A 17,928-nucleotide genomic window follows, 5' to 3' on the forward strand; every position below is an offset into this window, starting at 1 on the left:
TTTTACAATGCTGAATTTCCTCTATAGTTCCCTGTGTGGCTTGATTAAAGAACTTAAGATTTTAGTTAGTGAAAAATTGCACCACAGCTCAGAGATCAGGTTAAACACCATGTACCCATACAGCTAGCTGGGTATGTCAGCTCAAAGGCAACATGAAGGAAATTACATACCACCCCTCCAACAAGATCATGCCTAGTAAATCACTATCTTGCCCAAACCAGCCTTCAGTGCCACTTTTGATAATCAGTCATTTAGACACCAACTAAATTCAATTCATTAGGGCTTTTCCAGACAACAGGCACATTTGATAAGTTAATTATGAACATTATTTGCTACTCATTTTAGTGAATTTTTGTGAGTTGATGGTTTCTGTGCACTGCTGTCTCTAATACGCATATGTGATAATTTAATTTTAGAAAATACCAAAATAAGGGACAATGTGCCAACAGTGTATCCTTTTTAAGATACAAACTTAAACCATATCTATAAATGCTACAGATGATCTAACACCACATTGCTATTACACAAACATTCAGAGTTAATAAGTGATTATATTTTACAGTAAAATATTAGGATTACCAAATTTCATGGAACAACAGTGTAATTTTATCCTTTTGGCAAAGTAGAGTGAATATTTATAATACTAAACCACTATCCCAGAACCCAGTGTATCAGTTGCAGGTTGCCTAACAGTACCCAGAGAGAGAGAGAGAGAGGGGGGGTGTTTTCAATGTATCAATTATTGACCAAATTTACAAATTTAAAATGCTGTCATAATTTACTTATTAAGAGGCAGAATCTTACGTTAAACTTTTAAACACAATAAGACAAGTTTTACAGTTAGAAACTGCATGTTCTTAAACATTTAGTAACCACCAACAAACTTTATATATGAATTCAAACCTTTCCTAAGCTTTTTCTCACATGCTTTAAGTCAAATATTTAACACATTAACTCATTTATTAGGTAATCAGACATTTGAAGCCATTTCATAGTTGGGAGTTTGATTATTTATAGAATTGGAGTTAATTGGCACCTGACTAAATAACTACGATGTGGGGGGAAAAAATGGATAATTCAACCAAGAGGAATGTGTCCAACAGAATTTAATACTCTGTAAACTTAATCTACCAATATCACAAATAATTAGCAATAAAAAGCAATGACCCACCATGAAACTATTTACACCAGTCTTCAATATTCAGAATCTAAACTAGGTAGGTATAATACATTTGTTGTTCACACCTGATCGAATGCCCTTGTGAAGAATGTAGCAAAAGTTGACACAAATGCCACAGTGCGGTCACGACAAGCAGCTCCAATTGCTATGCCCACAAGATTTTGTTCTGCAATGAAGCACTCTATGTACCGGTCTGGATACACCTGCAGGAACACCAACATCAAATTGATAATCTGCTGTCACAAAGGTAGGAACATCATTCTACCGAAGAGATTAATGCATAGAAACTTCACAATTAGGTACCATAACTGGACTATAACAGGACGTACCTTCCGAAGCTTGTCAGAGAAGGTAGAATTCTTTGTATCACCATCAAGAGCTATGACACGACTATTGTTGGCAGCAATTTTTGCCAGTGCAGTCCCATATGCCAGTCTTGTTGCCACACTTTCTCCTGTCTTGTAGTTTGGAGGTGAGGATAATTTCACATTTGTTATGTCAATAATAGGAGCATCTTCTTTCAGAGGCTTTTGGGGATGCAGTTGCAGTGGACCTTTATTTTTTATTAAAGATTTTAAATGCTGAAATACAACAAAATGGGAAACTTGAGAGGAGGTAAAAAGTACATTTACCTGGTAAGTTTATGGCTAAATGACAATTTATCATTCTTTTTTATTCTTGACAAAAAAGAGCAGCATACCTCAAGAACTGTATCTGCCTGAGCACCAAGTGGTTTACCATGCCAATTTTCTTGATCTTCAATTGAAGGAAAATGTTTTCCTTTGTATGTTTTTGCCACTATAGCAGTTGGCTTTCCTTTGGTGGTGGAAGCTTCATGGAATGCCTGTTAGAAAGAGCAACATTCCCAGTCAACACCTTCAATGAGAAAATCCCAAAAGCGTACATAATGTCAATACCATAAATAAAATTGTGTTCAATTTTTCAGTGCAAACATTCTTTCCACCCTTATTAAGTGGAGTTTCCTTCTTTAATCCTCTTTTCAGAATTTTATTGTAAATACTCTAAGCAATGTAACACAATAATACATTTTTACACACATGCCTAAAACACCAGACTTAACAATCCACAGCTGTACAAAATTCTTTGAAATTTTGTCACTGCCTGTTAATTGCTTAGCAGCAGATACATTTGGGTTGGTCCAGGGAAAGGGCACAGATAGCTAAAGGGGTAAAGGGGACCACTCGAGGTAAGTCAGAAATCCTGATTTGAGTCCCGGTCCAGCAGAGATTTTCACGTGTTACTGTTGGGTGTTAGATGCATACCTAATACAGCTGATGTCGAGGAAATCACAGGCAGCGAATAAATTTTAAAAACAAAATCACACAATAACACACTGTTCTGAATACCTACAATGATAATTTTATGGGACAGCCAAGAATCTGTTCTATTTCAGGGTCAATTTCAGTGTTATTTGGTTATTTAGAATTATGTTAAACATTTATCTACAAAATACATTATATTTATTAGAGTCTATGTTGGAACATGGAAAGTATATTTTGTTACCTGCAGATGTTTACAATGTCCACATATTATTGCTGGTATGGAAAATAGTTTTCATATAAATGAAGGTACAGGTAGTCCTTTAGAATATCTGCATTGCCTGAACCTTTAATTCCACTTTGCCTTGTCAATATTGACAGAGTTCATTAGTATTATCCTAGTGTTGGAACAAGAACCTACGTCTGTTAACACAGACTTCCATGGAATGTGATCCTACATCTACATCTACATCTACATCTACATCCATACTCCGCAAGCCACCTGACGGTGTGTGGCGGAGGGAGTTGTCAGCCTAGTTGGAATGTGCAACCCACTGTATTTTAATGTTTGTTTCACTTTTCTGTGAACTTTGTGACTCCTTCACCTTTCTGTGAACTTTGTGGCTGAAGTTTTATAAAATCTTGTTGGTTTCATCATCTAAAATTCCTTTTCCCACAATAATGAAGCCATCTTCAACCTTTTTTGACTTTGAACAGAATTCATGATAAATTGCACATTTTGAAGTTTAGTATAATGTCATACAATTAATCCACAGGCACATTTTTAACAAACCTAGTGTCCACAATAGAATTTAAATCATCTGAAAGTCACTTAAAATATGCAATGCCTGCATTTGTCAAGTTACATACATCATCACTAAGGAAAGAATTCCACTACGTCTTCAAATATTGTGCCATGTAAGTGGCTATGGAACACCAACAATTCCAGCATTTTAATACTGACACAGGAAAGAATCTCCCAATTTATTTTCTCGTTACAGAACTGTGAATACTAATGTTTTCTCTTTTTATTGTGTTCAGGAAAGCACTCTTAGTTCATTATTGTAGTGTTCAACTTTGAAGGTTAATTAAAAAATACTATTTCCAACTAGATTCAGTTTGTGTGCCCAACACTAAACATGGCTCAAATGGTCTCCAAGAATTGTTTCTGAAGGGATCAAACATTTGCTCATATATTCACACAGTGCCATAGATATGTAAACAATATTGCATTATGTTATTGTGGCATGTGAAGCCTGCTTCAAATTCATTTTAACTCTCAGACAATCTTGTGCTGTATGCACTATGAGGTAGCCAGAGGCAATTCGGGAGGGGGGGGGGGGGGGGGGTACGATTTCACAATCAGTCACAAACTCTGAAAGTAGCACCTATTGTTATTGTTCATTTATTGTCATGAAAATATGCTTATACTTTATTCATAATATATGGAAACAAGAGAGGTAAGTTCAAACCTAACATGGAAAAGTTCCTCAAATCTGGCTCCTTCCTAGTAGGATCAAAATGACAATGTTTTACACAATAGACAGCTCCATTTATTTACAATGCAAATAACTGAACATTGCCATCAAAGCTTACTATTTTCCTGTAGGTCTTTTGTCACACTGTCTAACATTTCTGGGGCATCATTTATGTAGGTAAAGCTAACCTCCATTTAGAGGAACAAGTCAAGATCCAATTTCCAACAATATTAGTAAACCACATCCCTTAGATTTTGCAACCCTTCATTAAAATCCACAGCTTTCACTTTGCCATTTTATCACATAGATAGTATTTTCCTTTACCGACTTACCATTAGTAAGAAAAAGTAACTGAGCAATATGGAAACAATCATTCTTAGTTGACTAGCATCAGCAACAACAGACAGCTGAATACTACTGAAACTTACCTTGCTCAATTCTTCCACATCATGGCCATCAACAACTATGGCATTAAGTCCAAATGCATCCAACCTTTTACGATAGGTTTCCATGTTGTGCTGCAGCACAGTTGGATCAGACTGGCCCAGACGATTGACATCAAATATAACACAGAGATTGTCCAGTTTATAATAACTGGCAAAATTGAGAGCTTCCCATATGGACCCTTCTGCACTTTCTCCATCACCCACAAGGCAATACACTCTGTAAGTAATAAATAAAATATGCATCATTTATCACACACACGAAAACAAGTGCGACATCTACGTCAACTTCGAATGCTGTTGACAAATCCATATCGTGTTATATTACACTGCTGCTAGGACCATAGCCAACACTATCCATTTTCAAAATATGGCAAGTAACATTTTGCTAACTAGTATCTACACAAATTCTCATTTTTATAATAAAATCAGCACTTCTAACATAAATACCTGAATAGTTGACTTGTGCAAAGGAATATCTCACAAATGTTTGTACACAGAATGGCAACAGAGAATGGTTTGCTGGAGTATTTTCCAGTGGTAACTATACTCATTTGCCACGAAGAAACTTAAATATGTGTAAAAATAATTTTTGTATTTGTCCTTTGACAATTCTATATAATAGTAATGATCTTTTCAAATACCTACCAGTTGGAATTTTCCTACTTTAATCCACTTGCCCAATTACATCTCATTACAAAATACAACTGGATTATACACAGATCTTTGGTGGGAAATTCACCATGTCCTTTTTTTAATGGAACTATACCAGCATTAAATTAACATTTATAAGGTTCATGGCAAACCTAATACTTAAACTTAAGGGACATTAAAATTTATTCCCTGGTATAATTAATTGTTGAACTTGTTATTAAAACATTCAACATTAAGGTTATTAATACAACTACATGTGTTTCCTATAGCCCCACTGACAAAAACTTTGTGCTTAGAACAATACACAGAAGTGTTTATGTTCTACAACAATCTATTTAATTTCATAAAGGAACCTGTAAAACCAGCCTCCTCTTTCATGACAGGCTGTTATTGTTATGACTAAGCCAACCAAGAAGTCTACAAGTCACAAACAACATTTACTTTCAAGAAGGTAGATTGCAAAATCAAACTGCTCTTTGTACAGTACATCTAATTCTGGAAGAGTATAACAATTTGAAGACAATATCGGGTTTTTTGAGTTATCACCAAGAATGGAAATTTACATAGAACCATTGGATAATAATGAACTGTGCATAATACCAACCACACAGAAAACATACATAATTTGAATTTGAGAAAGCTTACATTAGCACTGTAACAAGCATTCGTTACAGCTTACATACAACAATTCTAGAACCTGAAAGAGGATTACAAAACCCAGATTAAAAAGTAAGGAGACGAGATATTTACTTTCAGACAATTCACGGACAGAAGTGAGAAATATCAAGTGAAATATTAAAACAGGTAGTGTTAGGTAATGGTATTCATCTCAACTGAAATGGAAAAATCCTCAACTGCATTCAGAAGTTTCCCATTTAGCAAATGGAATGTATCCGGGACTCCTCTGAAGCATATTTTAACATTAGGCTTTATGAATAGTTGGGGACATGAAGCAACAATGATTCTTAGCAAATCACACTTTGGATTTCAGAAGAGTTGTTCTACTGAGACTGCCATTTGTGTATCGACTCATCAAATTTTGTAAGCATTAAATAATAAAATAGCATCAGTTGGTATTTTCTGCTCCCTACCTATGGAATTTGACTATGTAAATTACAATGTTTTCCTAGATAATCTGATGTTTTATGGGACTGACAGCATAGCCAACCAGTGGATAATGTCATACGTAACCAAAAGAATACAGAAAGTTGTACTTAGTAAATAAACCAATCCAGTCCAGGGCATTATTCTGACTGGGGAGAAATCGCATATGGAGTTCCCCAAGGTTAAATCTTAGGTCCACTATCTTCCATCTAATATACAAGAAAGTTAGCTCTTTTTGCAGATGACATTAGTACTGTAATCAGTCCAAGCAAACATACAGAAACAGAAGAAATGGTAAACAAAATTCATAAAGTAACATCGATTCATTTTCTGGAAATAGTCTCACCTCAATTTTAAAACGGCATGAATATACTCTTATTCAGTTCTGCACATGCAGGGGTACTACACCAATATGTGTATAACACGTGATGAGGAGGTAATAAATAGGGCATTAACTTTAAAATTCTTAGGTACCCATATTGATGAGAATTTAAACAGGAAAAAGAGCATATTGGAACTCCTAAAACAACTTAGTTCAGCCATATTTGCACTTAGAATCATTGCAAATTCTAGGGTGAGACAAATCATTAAGTTGACATATTTTGTATATTTTCATTCAATAATTAATATGGCATAATGTTCTGGGGTAATTCATCTTTAAGAAAGAAAGCCTTCATTGCTCAAAATCACGATATGAGATTTGTGATGCTCAACCATGCTCATCTTGTGGACATCTGTTTAAGGAGTTTGGCTTTCTAACTACTGCTTTGCAGTATATTTATTCTGTCATTAAGTTTGTTGTGAATAATCTACTGCAGTTCAATAGGAACAATGATGTGCATAATCACAATACCAGAAGGAAAAATGGCATTCATGACTCCACATTAAGGTTGTCTTTAGCACAAAAAGGGGGTGCACAATGCTGCAACAAATAGGTTTGATAACTCACCCAGAAATATAACTTGTCCAACAGATAGCAAAGTAAAATTTGAAAACAAAAAGTTTCTCCTGTTCTGCAGAAAAATTTCTATTACTTCAATGTGTAGAAGGTGGTGGGTAGGAATTACTAACTCACACCTGTAGATATTTCAAAAAAACTCAGAGTTATTCCATTGACAATCTCTTCTGTCACCTTTTTTCCAGTTTTTCATTACATCTGACATGCTTTTGATCTGTCAAAGTTAATGGGGCCCTCATTGTGTCAACATATTGCATGAAAGTGTGAGGCCAAGAATGACACTATTATTGCACAATATTTATGCTGGGACTCTTCAGAAATCTGTCAGCATTCGATGACGTGCAACTCTCATGTACCAGCTTGGACTTTTAACCTCCAATACAACCAACTAGCTACTTCATTTTCACACTTTTTTTCTAATAAGGATAAAAGTCCTCATGAAAGTATTTTGCACCTCTTAAGTAACTGCATATATATCAGATATCTGACATAGTTTACTGAATGCGTTGCCCTACAAATGAAGAATTCAATATGGCAACACTACACAAGCAATAGTGAGCAGTCTTTGTTGTTTGTAGTAGGTCTGTGATTGTAGAGAGAGAGGTATCTGGGGTTTCTTTAACAGTTAGGAATTTCATTTCTCAAAGTACCGCATGATGCTTTAACATATATCCTCCGGCTTACATCCATATTTGGCAGTTACCTTTTTTTAGCTTTTTATGTTAATTTGTTTGGAGCAAATTTTAATTTCTCTCATTCTTGGCAGGAACTGCCATGTATTGCACAATGTATTTTGCAATATGGTGAGCACGCATCAATATTTTTACAGCTTATCAGGCTCCTTCAATATATTGCGCAAACTGTCAATACCCATAATCAGATTTCATTAATGCTGCACCTGGCAAGAGCACTATAAAACTTAACATAGTCACCAATAAAATGTTCTCAGAAATTTAACACGCTATCCTTAAAAATGCTACAGACACAACACCCTTCTATTTGAAGAGAGGGGTGTGGTGTTACATCATGCAGAAATGAAACCAATCCATAGGAATTTTTATTTTAGTTACCTATGACTTATTCAATAATAAAACTCTTTAGGTTGCAATACCTAACATTGGAAGACACTTCCATGTTCCTTTGCTTTAGTCATAAATATTTTTCTGCTGTTGGCAACTGAGGCCAACAACTGCAGAACAGCAGTTGGTTTGATGCAGCTCTCCATTCTCATCACTTGCCATTTATCTTCTTCATTTCAACATACACACTGTACAATAATCATCAAAACAGTGTATTATACATTCATATGTAGGTCTGCCACTGCATCTCTCATTCCATCATTCCTTCTACAACAGTTTTGAACAACTTACATTCTAATACATACACAACCATTTTATCTACTTCATATTCTTTGCTATTCTTTTTTTCTCATTGGTTCAGTTCAGGACTACTACATTTCTAACTAGATCAATCTCTGATCTTCAACAGTCTACTGTAACATCACATTTTAAATCTTTTAATCACTCCACTATCATCCCCACATTTTGCATCCATGCACAGGTCTGCTTCAAACTTAGCTTACCACAAACCTTTTTCTGGTCTCACTGTTTACCTGGCTTATGATGTTTGCATATATTTAATGCAACCGGCCACAATTGCTATTAAAATGCTTTATTTCAATGCTATAACTGGTTTCAGACTGCCATGCTCATCTTTAGATGGCTAACTTTTCTAATTACATTGATGTTTTCGTCAGCAGCATCATCTACTAGGGCATTGTACAAGAATATTTGAGTATTCAGAGCCACTTCGTATGTTTTTTATTATTGAAACAATGCCAGTTCACCTGTATTTATTCAGACATAAGATGAAACAGTTTCAGAGACTTTCATATCTTCCAGTGGACAGCAATTCATTCTTTTGGTTTTCAAGGACACACTACAAGCTGTTGCATTGCAAACAGCACATATTACAAATATATCACTGTAGCACACTTCGTGATAATCTTAATGTCAGTTTGAGCATCGTACATAGGCCTTACCCTCAATGGTTTTGGATACAGTGAAAAGGCTTTCCATTAATCAAAGACAAAGGGTACCATTCATTCCGATTGAGCAAATATGGTGCATCAGATGTGCAACATGTTAGTAACTGAAAAATGCTATTTTGAGAGTTAAGGTGCTTCTCAGCTTTTTTTATGGACAAACCTACTATTGAGCAAGTTTTTTGCCCTCACCCCAAACACCAATTCTTTTTTTAAAAAATTTTTGTAATGCCCTCAGATACACTATGTGATCGAAAGTATCCGGACACCTGCTTGAAAATGACTTCCAAGTTTGTGGCACCCTCCATTAGTAATGCTGGAAGTCAGTACGGTGTTGGCCAACCTTTAGCCTTGATGACAGCTTCCGCTCTCACAGGCATATGTTCAATCAGGTGCTGGAAGGTTTATTGGGGAATGGTAGCCCTTTCTGCACAGAGTGCTGCACTGAGGAGAGTTATAGATAGAAATGATAATTACAGATACCAATCTAGTATATGTTCTTTCAGAACAGTTACTATCTTCATATATAGTTGAAGGCTACCCGGCCATTGACCTCTTCCTGTGCCAATGCGCACACTTTGCCCTGACTCTTACGGGAATTGTCACCTTAGTTGGAGCAAGTAATGAGTGAATGGGCAAATATCCTTTAGGAACATTACGAATGTAGGTTGTGGACAGTTGGGAATGTGGGTCTCACGGGAAGCGTGCAAAGGTTAAGTCCCTGTAGTCGCGCTATCCTCTGTCCTTGGTGACTCAGATGGATAGTGTGTCTGCCATGTAAGCAGGAGATCCCAGGTTCGAGTCCCAGTCGGGGCACACATTTTCAGATGTTCCCATTTAGGTATAACAACAACACCTGTTGGCAGCTGAGGGTTTCGATTAATTATCATTTCTTTCTAGAGAAGCTGCATGGTCATCACTGGTATCTGTTCTTTCGGAACAGTTACTATCTTCATATAGAGCTATAGATGTCTGTCTGTGAGGCCTGGCACAAAATCAGCGTTCCAAAATGTCCCAAAGGTGTTCTATAGGATTCAGATCAGGACTCCATGCAGGGCAGTCCATTACAGGATTATTCTTGTCGTGTAGCCACTCTGCCACAGGCCATGCATTATGAACAGATGCTCGATCATGTTGAAAGATGCAATCGCCATCCCGGAATTGCTCTTCAACAGTTGGAAGCAAGAAGGTGCTTAAAACATCATCAATGTAGGCCTGTGCTGTGATAGTGCCACACAGAACAACAAGGGGGCCAAGACCCCTCCATGAAAAACACGAGCACACCATAACACCACTGCCTCTGAATTTTACTGTTGGTACTACACACACTGGCAGATGAAGTTCACCGGGCATCGCCATACCCATACCTTGCCATCGGATTGCCACATTGTATACTGTGATTCGTCACTCCACGCAACATTTCTCGACTGTTCAATCGGCTGATGTTTACACTCCTTACACCAAGAGAGGCATGGTTTGGCATTTACCGGTGTGATGTGTGGCTTATGAGCAGCTGCTCGACCACGAAATCCAAGTTTTCTCACCTCCCACTTATCTGTCATAGTACTTTCAGTGAATCCTGATGCAGTTTGGTATTCCCATGTGATGGTGTGGATAGATGTCTGCCTATTACACATTACGAACCACATCAACTGTCTGCGGTCTCTGTCAGTCAACAGATAAGGTCGGCCTGTACGCTTTTGTGCTGTGCGTGTCCTTTCACATCTCCACTTCACTATCACATCGATAACAGTGGTCCTAGGGATGTTTAGAGTGTGGAAATCTCGTGTACAGGCTTATGACAAATGACACCCACTTCACCTGGCCACACCTAAATTCTATGAGTTCTGCAGATCACCGCATTCTGCTCTCTCACAATGTCTAATGACTACTGAGGTCACTGGTATGGAGTACCTGGCAGCACAATGCACCTAATATGAAAAATATATGTTTTTGGGGGTGTATAGATACTTGTGATCATGAAGCGTAACTTATCAACTATAATCATCATCAAAAGTTCTGTATATATAAATGTGTGTACAGATATGTATAATTTAAAGTATGCAATTTGATATGTTTATAATATTTTGTTAAAAATGCTGGAAACAGCTTTTCATATCAAAGTCTTAACAGCAAGTTCACTCTCAAAATACAAGCATTTTTCTGTGAACATGCTGTATGTCGCACATCCCACACGTCTTTTACTTCGTTTACATCTTTGGTCAACATGAAATTAATATCTTTATATCTTTTACTAATGGATAATCTTTGTCACATAATACTGATCAATTAAAATCTGGATGGTAAGTCAGGATTTGAAATCTGCCGTAACCACCTAGTCCCCTCACTTAGAAGATAATGGAACACAGATTCGCCATTCCTATAAGGGGCTGCTCATGTCTAATAGGAAACTTCACACACACACACACACACACACACACACACACACACACACACACACAAAAAGTCAACATGATCCACCAGAACATTTATCGCAAAATTGGTGCTGACAAAGCTAGATGAGAGGTTTGAGTTGAAGAAAGTATATGTGGCCAGGGCAGTCTGGGGTCACCCAAGTTCTGGATATCTCTTGCATATCTACAACTGACTGACAACCAAAAGAAAGCAGCCAGCTCATCTTCAAACTGTCAGCTACAACCGAGGTTGCCACAAATGTAGTGGGTTCCCACGGTTAGCTCATTCATAACCAGAAATTTAGAGGCAATGCCCAACACCTTTTGGGTGCGATGCAAGTTTGAAGTTAACAGTATAGACATGTAGTAAAAGTGCACTACTCGTGTACCACAGGTTTTCTGTTGTGTGCTGCAGCTGGTAACTGTTTGCACAGTGAATGAATGGAGTGAACTATCCCAATGGCTGGAAGTGCATGCCAGAATCTCCATGTTGTTATACTCCACAGGGTGACCAGTGCCAAGACAATGTTCTGCAATGGCAGATTTGCTCAGCTGTTTTAACCAGTCATCCTGGCAACAAACAAATTTCTCCCAATGAGAGACCAGTTTGGTCGTAACATCACTAAAATGTTTGACTGTTAATGGAGATCCAACCCTCACCTCTGCTTGCACCACTTTATCATTATGAAAGTGAAGTTCTTGAAGGCGTTCTTTAAGTTTTGTAAACAGAAGAATATCAGATGGGGCCAAGTCGGGACTGCATTGAGGATGACTAGTGACAGTGAACCCAAATCATCGGGAAAGGGAAGGAATGCAGATGTTGCAGCATTCTCATGTGGTTTGGCATTGTCGTGCTGAAGAGGAGGGCATTCCATGTGTGGACCAGTACTTCAAATTCTCAGCTAGATTTCAGCACGCTGTTCCTCACACACCAACAAGTTACATGGTCATCAATCTTCTGACTGGTTTGAGGCAGCCCACCATGAATTCCTCTCCTGTGCCAACCTCTTCATCTCAGAGTAGCACTTGCAACTTATGTCCTCAATTATGTGCTCAAAATATTCCAAGCTCTGTCTACAGTTTTTGCCCTCTACTGATACCTCTAGTACCATGGAAGTTATTCCCTCATGTCTTAACAGATGTCCTATCATCCTATCCCGTCCCTTCTCTGTCAGCATTTTCCACACATTCCTTTCCTCTGTGCAGAACCTCCCCAGGCCTTACCATATCTGTCCACTTAATTTTCAACATCCGCCTATAGCACCACATCTCAAATGCTTCGATTCACTTCCGTTCCGGTTTTCCCAAAGTCCATGTTTCACTATCATACGATAGTGTGTGCTCCACACGTACATTCTCCTAAATTTCTTTCTCAAATTAAGGCCTTAGACTTCTCTTGGCCAGGAATGCCCTTTCTGCCAGTACTAGTCTGCTTTTGGCGTCCTCCTTGCTCTATCTGTCATTGGTTATTTTGCTGCCCAAGTAGCAGAATTCCGTGACTTCATGACCATCAATCCTGATAAGTTTCTCGCTGTTCTCATTACTTTTGTCTTTCTTTGATTTACTTTCAATCTTCCTCTATACTCATTAGACTGCTCATTCCTTTCAGCACATCCTGTAATTATTCACTTTCACACAGGATAGCAATGTCATCAGCAAATCATATCACTGATATCCTTTCACCTTGAATTTTAATTCCACTCCCGAACCTTTCTTTCATTTCTATCATTGCTTCTTTGCTGTACAGAGTGAACAGTAGGGGTGAAAGACTACGTGCCTGTCTTACACCCTTTTTAATCCGAGCACTTCATTCTTGGTCATCCACTCTTATTATTCCCTCTTGGCTCTTTTACATATTGTGTATTACCCGTCTCTCCCTGTAACTTACCCCTATTTTTCTCAGAATTTCAAACATTTTCTCTTTCATTTGAATTAAAATTTCTGAACACTTATTTGAGGTTGACAAATGTTATGAACATGTCTTGATTTTTCTTTCATCTTGCTTCCATTGTGTTTGATAATGTCAGAACTGTCTTTATAGTACCTTTAGCTTTCATTAAGCCAAGCTGGTCATCATCTAGCACATCCTCAATTTTCTTTTCCATTCTTCTGTATATTATTCTTTTAAGTAATTTGCACACATAAGCTGTTAAGCTGATTGTGTGATAATTCTCACACTTTTCAGCTCTTGCAGTCTTCGGAACCGTGTGGATGATATTTTTCCGAAAGTGAGGTGCTATGTCGCCAGACTAGTAGCACCTTATAATGCCTAATGCCTAAATTTTGAACGTAAAAACTGAAAGCTTTTTTAAATTAAATAAACTTCACTGACATTCTACATCTTTATTCATCATGTCTACCTATTTGCAGCCCTCTGCCACTAGACGATTCTGAACTGTAGTGTGTAAATATCACCTAACTACAAGCTGCTCCAATTTACGAAGCTGCAGAGAAACAGAGACATCTATAATTTAGACAACAACAACTTTGGTGAAGAATGTATACATTTCCAAAGCTATCTGTTAGTTATGAAGATAGAAGACAGTGACAAATTGTTGTCCCCCTTCATTTGTTTGTGGAATAGTTTTTTTTTAATTAATGTCTATACAAATGTGTACACAACATTCATTCAAGATTTAAAACTTTATTCGAGCAACAAAGTTTATTGCTGCAAGGTTCTTTTCTGGTTTCAAACAGATTAAGCACTACCTATGGCAGCAGAGAATCAAGGACAACTGGTTAATCGTCAAGTTCTAGCCATAGAATCACGCATAACCGTCAGTCTGGATTTTGAGGAAGTGGTAAATGAATTTGCAAATAAAGTGAAAAGGAAGTCATTTCTTCACGTTCAAAATTTTGGGAGAGGTCAGTTAAATGGTGTAAGTTATTAAACTGTTGTGATTTTCTTTGTATTTTACCATAGCTTGTGTCCAAGTTTGATGTTTCTGTGGTAATTTTTCACTGAAATGGGCTATTGAAATTTAGTAGTTATTTTATTATTTTTGAACACTCATGTGCTTTGTGTCACATGCCATTTAAATACTTCAATAAAGTTTAATGTTGAGGTAAATGAGTACAAAGCTTTATTCAAGTAGTCCATAAATGAATAGCAATATTGAAGTTCAGGAAAATAAATTACTGTACAGGGGATTCCCACACCCTAAATGCAGGTCTGCTCCTATTCATTGACTCTGCCAACTCACAACCAAAGTGACACTTCAACTGAACCTAGACCTCGGGCTATGCTATAAATAAACCAGTAACCACAGCCCGTTTCCGGGCATATTTGTTGGCTTTGTCAGCTCACAACCAAACTATAACACTGGAATGTTTAACAATAGCCCAAGGAAGCTTATCATATTCCAAAAAACATACAGTGCAAGGAATAAATACAAAAACCAATAACCAGCCTTATAATTTATAATAGGTAGATCAATAATTCTCTCTCTCTCTCTCTCTCTCTCTCTCTCTCTCTCTCTCTCTCTCTCTCTGTGTGTGTGTGTGTGTGTGTGTGTGTGTGTGTGTGTGTGTGTGTGTGTGTGTGGGCGCGCGCGCGCGCGCTACAGGTATTAGGGATAAAATGGCTCATATGGTAAAACTACTTATGTATTTGCATTCATGGTATGATTGTTGTGGACAGTTCAGTTTACATCCTCACACTTCACTTCACTGTATCTCAGATTTGCATTAAAAGGTGTCACAACTGAAGTTACACCTTTGTGTATTATGGTAATGTATGTTCACAACCTTCTTCATAATTGTGGGACCTTCATTATCCAGCATGATGTGATCCATACGACAATGATTTGTCTTGTATGATATACAATGGAGCATTTCTTCTCAACGTCTTACACTGTTTAAATTAGTCACATTAGTTTATTTACCATAGCTGCTATTGTAATTTTAACAGATGCTGATGCAAAGAATTTATTATAATGTCTTACATAATCTCAGATATATTCAATTTACTAAGTACAATAAGTGATATTAATACAATGATGAAGTAAATTGAATGCATCAGATTTATTATAACACCTTAGGATTAATTTTCTGTATCATTGGGTCAAAATTACGATAACACACGCAATAAATAAACTAATGTGACACCCAGTTTAATCCAATGAAAAAGACATTCCCCATTGTATATAAAATATCATTAGCATGTGGATCACATCATGCTGAGTAATAAAAGTACCACAATTAAGAAAAATATACATTATGCACATATATCAACACAATACATTAAGATAATTACAATTGTCATACCTTTTAAGGCAAATCTGAGATACACTGAAGCATGAGGACCTAAATAGATCTGTCCACATGGAACATATCCTAAATACAAATACTTAAGTAGTTACCACATGTAGCCACCCTTATTAACCACATTCGACACATCCACTCCTAAATTTCGATCCCTGTAATAGGTGGCGTGTGAAAATGGGCAAAGGCCGAATCTAATCAGTTACTAAATAAATAGCAGCTTGGTGTTAAACATTTTCAAATTTCTTTTCTTTGTCACATAATTAGTCTACTGGTAATAAATATATGCACGAGAAATAGCTTCCAAAGTGAACTAAAGACAAACAAGCATTGCCAACACCGTACTTTGTGATTTATGGTTATAAACAGTGTACTTAAGAACCGGCATCCTTTGTTACTAAAAACACAAGTTAATGGGACGAATTGAGTTCAAAAGGGACACAATTACAAGAGTTCCATAAATATGGCAATATTCAATGGTTAGGGTCTTTCTATGAACGTTTGGTCATTTGTCCCCTTCCAGAATATCAGTTTCTGAACACCCTCTACAATAGGGTATAATTCTGTTGGTGACCTATTAAACTTTCAACAAACTAAGCAGCTCCAGATGCCTATACTGAATTCTTCAGAACACTAGGCATCAACCCTAAGATTTGTTTGAAAATCAAAAGGTCTAAACTACTCTCCAATTAAAGACTATTATTTGACAGTAGTTATGTGGCATCAGTGCTGTCCCGTCAGCTTTACCCCTAAAAACTTATCACATGGAAGAAGTCACAAACATGGTCAGAAAATTATTCTACCTGTTGTGGCTGGTGAGAGTCAACTGGTCTGCCAGTACGACCCAATAACAGATTGAACATGTATACTGCACTAATCCAATGCTTTGTTCTGGACCACTGGCAACAGACTGTTCATGTTTGATGTTCGAGTCCTTTCTTTCTAGTGAATTACCAATACAATATGGTGTACCACAGGGCTCAATCTTAGGTCCACTACTCTCCTTGATTTATGTGGACAACTTAGTTCAATATACAAGTCCCACAAAAACTATCCTGTTTGCCGATGACACCAGCATATTGCTCACTGGATCCAGTCCAGAAACTTTGCAGTCCACAGCATAAAGTTCTATGAAAAGACTTTCCGAGTGGTTCACAAAAAACAAACTCCTTACAAATACTGAAAAAACAGTGTCAATTTTCATTTGATTCCTCCAACTAATCACATGTCTATTCAAGCACAATTAAAAAATGATCCCCTAGAAAATGTAAGTGTCCCAAAATTTTTGGGTCTATGGGTTCAACAAGACAAAGTGGGACACACATATAAATAACTTGTCTAGAAAACTTATCTGTGTGCTATGGCCTAAGAATTTTAAAGACTACAACAAGCGAAGCAACAGCACAGCAGGCATACTATGCACAGTTCCACTCACAAGTCCAATATGGGATCGTTTTCTGGGCATACTCAACTCACAGTGTAAAGGTTTTTTTAAGAATAATTTGTGGCCTTAAAAAGATGGAGTCCTGTAAATCCCATTTTACTGAGCTTGGTGTTCTAAATGTTCCAAGTTCATTCATTTATGAAACTATCTTGTTTACTAGGGACTACCTCCTGAAAACAGGCAAACCGCTACAGAATAAAAATGTACACAACTATAGTACCAGAAGGAAATCAAATATACATCAAAAATATCCCAGAACAACCACCTATCAGAGGAGTTTAATTAACACTGGTGTAATACTACACAATAAGATACGAGAGGAAATAAAAAATGCTACTCATCCAATATTTAAAGCTAAACTAAATGCATTCCTAATAAAGCGCTGTTTCTATTCTGTCAGAGAATTTCTTACTACATAATAAAACTAATTTTAATAGGTACCTATTTTTAATTTGCCTACTATATTGCTAATACTATGTATTATTGTAACTTATCTTTGACCTGTCCAATATCAATCGTACAATTTGTGCTGTGTGATAAAAGTGGACCAATAAAAAATGAAATCAAATCAAGTTCGGGCAAGAGGCACCAAGGATTGAAGGGATGAACAACGAGTAATTTTAATCTGACTAAAGGCAGAGTTCAACTGGATATAGTACAAACTTA

General features: G+C 37.0%; 1 protein-coding gene across 2 annotated transcripts in view; it reads right to left on the reverse strand.

Moving 5' to 3' along the window:
* LOC126183290 (transketolase) overlaps positions 1-17,928 on the reverse strand; it is a 179,528-nt gene that overhangs the window by 14,758 nt on the left and 146,842 nt on the right. For both annotated transcript variants that reach the window (XM_049925125.1, XM_049925126.1), the window contains exons 4-7: positions 4,367-4,601; positions 1,881-2,024; positions 1,510-1,761; positions 1,246-1,383 (exon numbers count right to left, since the gene is read on the reverse strand). In XM_049925125.1, coding sequence (XP_049781082.1) covers positions 1,246-1,383; positions 1,510-1,761; positions 1,881-2,024; positions 4,367-4,601 — 769 coding nt within the window. The remainder of the gene's footprint in view (positions 1-1,245; positions 1,384-1,509; positions 1,762-1,880; positions 2,025-4,366; positions 4,602-17,928) is intronic.

Source organism: Schistocerca cancellata, chromosome 4 (genome assembly GCF_023864275.1).
Source record: "Schistocerca cancellata isolate TAMUIC-IGC-003103 chromosome 4, iqSchCanc2.1, whole genome shotgun sequence".
NCBI classification, from domain to species: Eukaryota; Metazoa; Arthropoda; class Insecta; order Orthoptera; family Acrididae; genus Schistocerca; species Schistocerca cancellata.